Below are 10,788 nucleotides of genomic sequence, written 5' to 3' on the forward strand. Positions count from 1 at the left end.
CACTTTGAACTCCTTTTTCACAATAGTGTAGTTTTCATTGTAGAGGTCTTTCATTTCCTTGGTTAGGATAATTCCAAGTAATTTTTCTCAATCATATTGTGAATGGTATTCTTTTCCTAATTTTTTTCTCAGTAAGTTTATTATTGGTGTACAGGAATGCTGTTTATTTTTCTGTATTGATTTATGTCCTGCTACATTGCTGAATTTGGTTGTTAATTTTAGGAGTCTTTTGGTGAAATTCTTTTTGGATCTTCTATGAAAAAGATCATGTTGTCTGCAAAAATGATAATTTGAGTTCTTTCTTTCCTATACACATCACTTTTATTTCTTTCTGTTCCCTGATTGTTTTGTCTGATGTTCTGAGTACTATATTGAGCAGGAGTGTTGATAGTGGACATATTTGCCTTGTTCATGATTTCACAGAGAAAACTTTCAGCTTTTCCTCATTTAATATATTGGCAATCAGTTTCTCATAAGATACTTTTATCAGATTAACATAAGGTCTTTCAAGTTTTTATCACAACTGGATGTTGAATTTTGTCAAAGGCTTTACCTGTGTCTACTGAGATGACCATGTGATTTTCATCCTTGCTTCTGTTTATGTGATGTATTATGTGTATTGATTTGCATATGTTGAACCATTCTTTCATCCCTGGGATGAGCCCTACTTAGTCATGATGTACAATCTTTTCTATCATTTGTTGCATTCTTTTTGCCAAAGTCTTGTTCAGGATTTTGTATCTGTGTTCATTGAAGAGACTGACCTGTAGTTCTCTTTTTTTGGTTGGATCCTTGTCTGGATTCGGAATTATGGTAATGCTAGCTTCTAGGAATGACTGTGGGAGTATTATTTCCTTTTCAACTTGATCAAAATGATAGAGGAGTATTGACATGAAATCTTCCCTAGAATTCAGCAGTAATCCATTAGAAACTGAGCCTTTCTTAGTTGGTAGGATTTTTAAAAATTATTGCTTCAATTTCATTGCCTGTTATTGAGTTATTTACAGTTTTTATATCTTCTTGGTTCAGTTTTGGTAATTCATGTATATCTAGGAATCTATCCATTTCTTCTGAATTCTCATTTATTCATGTACAGTTTTGTGAAATAGTTGCATTGTTTTTCTATTGCTGATTTCTTTTTCTTCCCTACTGGGGACCCCTGAAATGCTACTGAAAACCTCTGCAGTAGGCTCCAGTCTCCTGCCTAGTGTATGACATAGGCCTGAGGGAAAAAAACCTAAAAGACAAAACTAAGAGAGACAGAAAGCAGGGTACCAGGATGACCAATGCCTGTGCAACCAACAAAGGCATTGGCAAGTCCAAGCCACTGATTTTTATTGGTAATCAATTGAGGTAAAAGCAAGCTATGTGCAAGGGCAGAACTATATGTGAAGACAGGCAATCGTGCAGTTTCTATGGAAATTAATGTAAGCAAGGCTCGTGAAGGACAAGACAAAACATTCTCGAATTAGGAACAGAATAGACAAAATATATGGTTGTAATTAGAACATTGTCATTCTAGTAAGAAGGTTTTAATTCTAAGAATGGAATTTGGGTGGAGTTACTCTGACCTTCTCATGTAGGCTTCAGCTGCACTCACTTCTCAAAACAAGCCAGTTGTGGGGTTAACTCTTTACAGCCTGCACTGCTTATAGCCTGCTTTGGGGCATAATCTATATTGCAGTCTCCTGCACTTTCTTCCTGATTAATCACTTACCCTACCTGGTGTATTCATTCTATTTGAACTTTTGACGTTTTTAGCTTCATTGCCTCTTTCTAGGATATACCTGAGAATTTTTTGGAGTGCTGGTTTAGTGGTCATGAATTTCTTGATCATGGAAATATTTTATCTCTCCATTAGTTTTTGAAAGATAGTCTTACAGAATATATCTGCTTCCCTTGGAATTTTTCTTTTAGAGCTTGAGCTACTTCACTACAAGCTCTCCTGGCCTTTAATGTTTGTGTTGAGAAATATGCTGTAATTTTAATGGGTTTTCTTTTGTAAGTGATTCATTGGCTTTTTCTAACAGCTTTTAAGATTCTGTTCTTGTGTTGAACTTCTGGGATTTTGACTGTGATGTGTTGTGTAGAGGTCCTTTTCTGATTGTGGATATTTGGGCTATTGTGGCTATGTGCCAGATTTATCTGTATGTTAAATTCTTGTTCCCTATTTGGGGAGTTTTCTGCTAGTATTCTTGTAAACACGCTTCATGCCACTTGTGCTGTCTTCTGATTTTTCACTAAGTCCAACTAATCTAAGATTCTTCTTCTTTGTGTCATCTAGCAGCTGTTGGATCCATTTTTCATGTTCTCTCATTGATTTTGATTTTTTTTTTTGCACTGGGGATTGAACTCAGGACCTTGCTCTTGTGAGGCAGGCATGGTGCCACTGAGCTAAATCCCTGGCGCGTTCTTTTATTGTTTTTAAGATATCTCCCATTAATTGGACATTGACACTCACCTTGTCTTCTAGGTCTCACACTCTGTCCTCACATTGGTTGTGTCTGCTGCCCATAGTCTTGATAGAATTTTTAATCTCCTGAATTTCTGTTTGGTACCTTCTAATGGACTTTGGTTCTTTCTAATGCTGGCCATTCATGTTTTGTATCATTTTGTTTAGCTCAGGTAGCTTTTTTTTTTTTTTTGGTACCAGGGATTGAACAAGGAACCTTGCATTTGCGAGGCAGGCAGTGGAACCACTGAGCTAAATCCCCAGCCCTCAGGTAGCTTTTTATTAGTGTTTTCTACAGACTTGCTGATTGTTTTGTTACTAGGTCCAATATCTGTTTAGTTATATCTTCTTTATACTCATTGTACACCTTATTCATCTGTTTTTTCATCTCCTCTCTTACCCTTTTGAATAATTCATCTGTGGGGCATTTCATTTCCTCCCCTACATGTCCTGAGGGTCAACTTTGGAGGAGTTAGGAGTTTTGGGAGGCATTTTATTGTCTTATCTTCCTGTGTTTGTTTGTTTCTTTCTTTCTTTCTTTCTTTCTTTCTTTCTTTCTTTCTTTCTTTCTTTCTTTCTTTCTTCTGCTGTGTCTTGCTGTTTGATTGTAGTAGAAGTCTAGGTTGGTAGTATGGAGACCATTTTAGGTGATGTCTGCTTTTCAGTGATGCCCTCTGGCTATGGCTAAATATAAGCTTTTATCTCTGTCCCAGGATCTAACTACCTTTGTTTATTGGGGAGGAGGAAGGCTGCAGTGTATTCGGCCCAGTATCCACTTCTTCAAGAAATGACCCTAGTATTTTTAATGACAGAAAAGCATTCAAGATATTGGCACACAGAGAAAACCAATACACAACAACAACTATATTGCTTGGCTTTAGTAATAAAATCAACAATAATAACACTAAAAACAAACTAGATATTGACTTAACCTAAGAACCAATAATATAAATCCTTAACCATAGGAAAGACATCTATGATTATAACACAGTGGTACCTTGGTTCACAAATGCTATTGTTTGTGAACAGAAGTGTTTGGCAAAATTTTGTTTTTGTTTGCAAACTGTACCTCAGGTGACAAACACAACCACGGCCATCTTTCCCACACCAACACAAAAGTGGCCATGTTTTCCAGGATTGTGGAATGAATTAAGTTCATGAATGGAGGTACCAGACAAACTAGATACTGACCTACAGAAAATATCTAATAAATGGAATAACTGTACCTCCATTAAGAATAGAACATTATTCAACCCTAATAGCATAGAATTAACTGTCTAAAGATCAATAAAGTTTAATGGTTGTACTAGTAAAGATAGAGGGGTGGGGGAACTGAACAATGAAAAAAGTAAAATTTGAAGCACTTATCAATGGAAGTTGACAGCAAGGATAGAAAAGCGAAATAGGGGATCCTATTGAGGAGTAAAAGGAGATTTATTAGATAATAGTAACAGAAAAAAATGAAGAAGAAAAAGAAGAGAAAAAAATAGCGAAATAAAGGAAAAAGATAAGAAGGGAAAAAAATTAAAAGGAGAAAAAAGAAAGAGAGAGAATAAACTCCAAACCCCAAAAAAGCCAACAAAGGAAAAATCAAGAGAAAAAGAAAAAAAGATGAGTCATTAAAAAGAATTCCTTTGTGTTTTTGAATGAATGGTTTCTTTCCGGGATCTACAGTCTTGGAATCCAGCAAGTCACAGTTTTCTGTGTGGGCTTTTCTTGGAGCTGATGCTGCTTGCCAGATCTTTTATCTCTACCTGTAGCTGTAAAGTCTCTAGGGTTCACCTTTTCTCTCAGAGGGTTGACCTCATCTACAATCAGGTTGATCAGTTAGTTGGTGCCTGTATTGCCCAGTGTCAAGGGGAAATGAAACACCTAATGAGCTTGGAGTTTGTGGGTGGCCATGGCCAGAGGGCAAAATCTGCAAGCTCACAGTTGGCCAGGGGCTGTTGCTGCTCAGGGAGTAGGCTCCTCCTCCATCCTTGGGGGCATTGGTTTCTTAAGAATATACTGTTTAATTTCTTTCTACCTATTTGTGAATTTTTCCGTTTTCTTTTTGTTACAGATTTCTAATTTCATTCCATTGTGATTAGAGAAGATACTTCGCAAAATTTCAATCTTTTTGAATTTATTAAGTCTCATTTTGTGGCCTAACATATGGTCTATCCAACAAAATATTCCACGTGCATTTCAGAAAAGTGTGTATACTGCAGTTGTTGGAGAGTTCTGTGTATCTGTTAGGTTTAAGACACTTATAGTATTATTCTAAGTTTATGTTTCCTTATTGATGTTATGTCTAATTGTGTATTCCTTATTGATAGTAAGGTGCTGAAGTCTCCAACTATTATTATAGAACTATGTACTTTTTTCTTAGTTTCTGTCATCAACAAAATTAGATCACATTTTAAAACATGTAGTTTCTTCTCTATCGATTGGAGTAAGCTCACAAAGTTAAATTATTTCAAGTCAACATTTCAAACCAGTGTTTATGGCATGCACCTATAATCCCAACCTCTGGGAGGCTGAGGCCAAAGGATCACAAGTTCAAGCCCTGTCTGGGCAACTTAGTGACTTGCTGAGACATGATCTCAAAATTTAAAAAATTAAAATAAAAAGGAGTGGGGATATAGCTCAGTGCAAAGGCCTTGGGTTCAATCCCCAGTAACTCACAAAGGGAGAAAAGCATTTCAAAGCCCAGTCCAAAAATTTGTCTTTCTGGAACATAAATTCTCTATTAAAGAATTGAATCAGGTTAACATAAGTTAGGTGGTAGGCTGGCGGGCAGAAAGTTGAGTCTCGGGGCTTCAGTCAAATCCCAACTACCTACAGGCATGAGGCTTTCTTATTTTTGCCATGATTTCAGACTTACTATCCATAGTGGTAAAGTCATGGAAGGCAAGTAACAGCTACAGCAACAACAGAATCCAAAGAAGCATCTCCAATCATCATCTCAGGCAGATGTGCTGGCTTTGATAGATGTTTCTTCAAGCTGCTTATAAATTATGACTTCTACCTCTTATATCCCCAAGTGCCTCCCCACAAGCCCAATCCCTACTGGTTTCTCACTCAGCATAGCAACTAGGAAACTAAGTAGAGGACCAAAGCGTCCAAGCAGAGAAGACTAAAATTCACCATTGTATTTTCTTCATGAGATGCTGGCCCCTACTGAGGCCAACAGAGGGGGAAAACAAGTATTATCCCTTAAGGAACCAGTAGACCTTTTTCACCCTAGGCTTCTCTCCCCAACAGTTCCCAGGGATTGAATTTGAAGGCCCTCTTCCAACCTGATTTTCTTCCCTCCACCCAACCTTCATCTATTTTTCAATGTAGAGATCCCTGTAGAGTGACATGGGTTGTGCCTCTCAGCCAGCCAGATGCCCTCCTAACCCTCTAACCTTACAAACTCCACTGAGTGCTTATGTTTCTATCTCATGCATCATCCCTAAATCCCTTTCTTTTTCTTTGTTTTTCTTCTCTTCTTTTCTCTTTTCCTTCCTTCTTTTCTTCCTTCCTTCCTTCCTTGGCAGTACTGGGGATTGAAACCAGGGCCTTTGCACTGAGCTACATCTCTAGCCATTTCATATTTTGATGTAGAGTCTTACGAAGTTGCCAGGCTGGGCTTGAACCTGAATACTTTGTAAGCAGGGGAGCAACCCAAATTTCCTCTTATTTCTTGTTTTTATCTACAATGGAGGTGTTGAGCTTGCCTCTAATGAGCCTACTGATCAGAAGGGGAGGAAAAAGGGGCAGTAGTTCATGAGGTATTTTCTTTTTTAGGAATTCTTCTCCCAGAAGCATTTTCAACTTTGAGACCAGTGATGGCATATGGGTTGGCTCATTTATTTTCTTCCACTTTTTCCAGAGCCTCTCTGAATCATCATCTGGACCCAGTCACTCACGGTCCTCTACTGCATGTGCCTCTCCCAGCAGTACCCAGCAGCTGGCTGGTTTCAGCAGCCCAGCCACCAGCAAGAGCTGTTTGGACTCTTCAGCTGCTCAACACAAGATAGCTTTAAATCCCAGAAAACAACAAAAGAAAAGCCTTCAAGGAACTGTAAGTTCTTCAAGAGACCTGGGAATAAACTCTTGTATAAGATAACTTGAAGTCCAACATTTATAAACTGCTCCTAGGAAATGGTATGGTTTGGGAAACCCATATGGGTTAGCAAAGTCAAGGGCACTCTTTTGACCTTGACACTCAAAAGGGTGGGCAAGCTCAAGCCTATTGGATGGGGAGTCTTATCCATTTAGAACTTATATAAAAGGGAATAAAGAAAGCAGAAATAATAATTTCATGCCCCCAGAACCTGTTTATTAGCTTAGCATCTGGGAATTCACTCAGCCCTCTTTGTAGAGGATATTCAACCCTAACCTGCATCAGGATTCTTTTAGTTGTTAATCAGGTGAGACCCAGGAGTTACAAATCGCAACACCAACTCACTCATTTGGAGGTCAAGCCTCTAGCAACCCCGGACATTCAGAACTGGGCTGTTATTCCCTCCAGACTTCCACATAGATACCATAGAGTTCTGACACATGACTTTCTAGCAAGCAGAGCTATATTTAGGCAAACTTACTATGTTAAAATATAGTCACACAAAAAATGGGCCAGGAGTATGTCAGTGACAGAACACTTACTTAGCATGTGTGTGGCCCTGAGTACAATGCCCAGCACCAAAGAGAGAGAGAGTGAGGGAGGGAGGGAGGGAGGGAGGGAGAGAGAGAGAGAGAGAAAGAGATAGGAGGAGGAGAGAGAAGAAAAAACAAAAGAAAAATAAAAATGAAATGAAACAACCATGGCCACAGATCAGACACAGAGAAGTGAAAGTTGATAACAGAGAGAGATGACAGGAACAATCAAAGATTGTTTAGTATAAGAAGTCAAGAATTTGGCTCATGCTGGGTGTGGTGGTGCACACCTGTAATCCCAGCTATGCAAGAGATGGAGGCAGGAAAATTGCAAGTTCAACATTGGCTTGGGCTATATGGTGAGACCCTCTCTCAAAAACGAAAACAGACAGAACCTTGGCTACCTTGAAAGGTCCTTCAGGGCTGCACATTAATGTAGTCCAATGTAATAAATCATGTTCACTATTTGTCCAAGTCATCAAGAACCATTAAATTAATGTTCCTTGATCCCTATTTAAGATGATAGGGAACTAATGCATTTTGCAAAAGATTTTCACTAAAAGTTAAGAATTTAAAGATGCTGGAATTTAAAAGGATGTGTCAGTTAGCTGAAACATTTACTTTTGTCAAACACCCAATTCCTCAGTGATTCAGAGCTAAAAGTAAATGGCTATAAATCATAGTGGGAAGAGACTGAAAGATTGTGTAGTACATACATTTTACAGGGAAAGACATTTAACCACAAATAGTCCAGGTGCTTGCCCAAAGTCAAACACTGAGGTGGTTGCAGAGCTGGAGTAGAATCCAGTCTTCTGACTTCCAGCCCAGTACACTTTTCACCACATCACATTGCTTCTAGCTTGGACATTGCAATTTTTGCTTTAGAAAGTGGGCAAAATATAAATTGAAAGAACAGTTGGAGGAGCAGGAGAGTTTATGAGGACTGCTAGTGGCCCTGAGATGATCTCCTTGGTTTGATGTCATGCAAGGGGGTGACCAATTACTAGACACTAAACTATACATGCATTATTCCCCCTAGAAACCTTACCACAAACCTGGGAGAAAGGGAATGTTGGCCTTGCATTCTTCTTCTGTATAACCTAACTGAGAAAAGTTCTGGGCAGCAGCTTCTGAGCGGGCAGGGACATCTACTTCTTCCCTATGACTCTCTTCCTCACACAGGGAAGAATGCAAAAAGGTCCAGGATCACTTATGACTCAGGGTTGCTACTACTTCATCCTGCTCTGCAATTTCTCAGATGTGCAAGTCCCACAGGACTCTTGACCTCTAATTTATAGATGTGGACATATAAATTCAGAGAGCAACTTGCTCAAGGTCACACAGCAAGTAAATGATGAAGAAGAAATTTAAACTCAGGTTTATTGGACCTCATCTGCTCAAAAATAAATGATTTTGCACTGGGTTTGGATAGGCACTGTGAACAGGATTATAAAAAGTTGTGCATTTATCTTTAAATATTTGCCATAAAGTGCTTACACTAAGCAAACCCCAGACACTGCTCAGGGTAGTGCTACTTGGATAATTCCAGAGCTGCACTATAGTTATCTGAAAACCTTGTTTACACTAAACCCATTTCAACCCATTCAGTGTAAAGACTGAGTCCTTCGTCTTTTTCTGTCTCCTCTTCCAACAAAACCCCAAACCTCTTTCTTCTTTTGAACTGGAAAGACATAATTCATGTTTTTACTAATTCCCTGCAAAGAAACCAAACAGGATTTGAGTTTGGATCATGATCCAGTGAGGCAAATCTGAGAATTGCAATGCTGCCAAGGGCATGATTGTTGTCAGGCCCAATAACCTCATGTTCAGGTTTGTGGCCTTCCAGGGTGATTCAGTAGTTTCCAAGGTGTTGTAAATTAATCCCTGCAGCACATTATGCAGGGATTAGGAACTCCAGATCTGGATGAACCACTTCCAATAGGTATAATGATCCCAAGGGTTCTCTAGATGCATGCCATTAGAAATAACTCCCATCTTTACTGGTATTGTTATGAACCTATTTTGGGGGGAGAGCAACCATGGAAGAGTGAATGGAGAACGCATCAGGAAGATTCAAGCTTTTTTCCCTGTTTTAGGTGGACAACAAGAAGGAGGAGCCAGATCTTTCAGTGGTTTCTGAAAGAGAAAAGAGTACAACCAAACCCAAAGAAGCTGACCTAAAGAAGGTGAAAATAGAAGGTGCAGGTTGGTACATCTTCATTCTCTCTCAGAAACATGTATTACAGGCTTGATTGCACAGTACAATGTGACAGGACAAGAGTTACCCTGGACTGCTACACTTGGTCTTCAGAGAGCTTTCAGTTTAAGATGCATACTAGAGGGGCAGGCTTCTCCATTCAAACTGCCAAATTAATGCAAGAACCGCTTGTATGGGATTTGGGTGAAAGATCATGCCTGGGCACCTATTTTACCTCAATGAATTCCAACCAAAGAAGTGTTTAGTTTGTTTGCAAATTTGTTTACTCTTCTTTGAGGTCAATGTACATGTTGAGTTCCTCAGTAAGGCCAGGTATCAGAATGTAGTTAGTGACTTCAACAGCAGAACCAGAGAAGAATAACAGAATGGGCAAAAATAGGATTGTTTTTAAAATTGCCTTTCTCTCCCAGTACAGAGGAAAGGCCTTGTCCTAACAGTGAGACCTGTTCCCATCTCCACGGGAAAAGAGGGCTTGTGCAGCTCCAGGAAGATGTCCTTGGTAGCCTATCAAATTCTCAAACAAAAACCACTACAGTGAAAATCTGTGTGTGTGTGTGTGTGCGTGTGTGTGTGCGTGCGCGCATGCATGTTGGCTCCAGCCAATGGCAAGCTAATTTCAAGCAATATTTGATAAAACAAAAATCTAGTTCCACAAATTAAGTTGAATAGTTGTTTCAAGTTTTTGCCACGAAAGATTTCACATGTGGGTTCAGACATAGGATATTCCTGAACACATGTTCCCATGAAAGCAGAACCACAAAACTGTCCTGGAAAGAAAGAAAGGAAGGAAAGAGGAAGAAAGAAAGATTAAATGATTAATCTTTTGTTGGATTTATTTTTAATAGTTATCTTTGATATTCAGTAGAATTGAATCAATACTCAGTAGAGGCAGATGTTTTGGTTGGCATTCCATAAGTGGGAATGAATGGTTGGAGCACAGCCAGCGCTTCTCAATGATGTATTCCCATATGGAACCACTAGATGGAGCCAGGGATACAATGGATGGTGAAGGAAGAAGACCAAGGAGGGGCCCTCCCACCTGGGCAGCAATCTGGACAGCTGCTATCTTGTGTGTTTGCCTTAAAGCCTGTGGACTGATGCATTTGTTAAGATGATCAAGTATTGTTTTGCATATACATTACATAGGATTACTATAATTCACAAGAGTAGAAAGCAAAAGAAAAGGAGGCCATAATCCTACCTTCCAGACAGCTCCTGTTGACACTTCTAAAAAATAAAGCATACGAGCACTTGATAAGGAATTTCAAGCAGTTCAGATAAATATCAAGTAGAATATAGAAATCCTAATCAGAAAGTAAAAATATCCCTTTTCCCTGCCCCAGTCAGTTTCATCAAAGATAATCATTTTTATGAGTTTAAAATTTGCCCCCACCCCCAGTCCCCTGGTACTGAGAATTGAACCCAGGGCCTTCACACTGAACTACATCTCCGGCCCTTTTCTATTTCTTATTTTTAGACAAGGTCTCACTAG

General features: G+C 39.1%; 1 protein-coding gene across 2 annotated transcripts in view; it reads left to right on the top strand.

Moving 5' to 3' along the window:
- The window catches only part of Kiaa1210 (KIAA1210 ortholog), a 44,719-nt gene that overhangs the window by 23,975 nt on the left and 9,956 nt on the right, over window positions 1-10,788 (top strand). For both annotated transcript variants that reach the window (XM_021250136.2, XM_021250138.2), the window contains exons 7-8: window positions 6,312-6,503; window positions 9,175-9,283. In XM_021250136.2, the coding sequence (XP_021105795.1) occupies window positions 6,312-6,503; window positions 9,175-9,283 (301 nt within the window). The remainder of the gene's footprint in view (window positions 1-6,311; window positions 6,504-9,174; window positions 9,284-10,788) is intronic.

Source organism: Heterocephalus glaber, unplaced genomic scaffold (assembly GCF_053883595.1).
Source record: "Heterocephalus glaber isolate CG9 unplaced genomic scaffold, H.glaber_assembly_v1.0 deba00001730, whole genome shotgun sequence".
NCBI classification, from domain to species: domain Eukaryota; kingdom Metazoa; phylum Chordata; class Mammalia; order Rodentia; family Bathyergidae; genus Heterocephalus; species Heterocephalus glaber.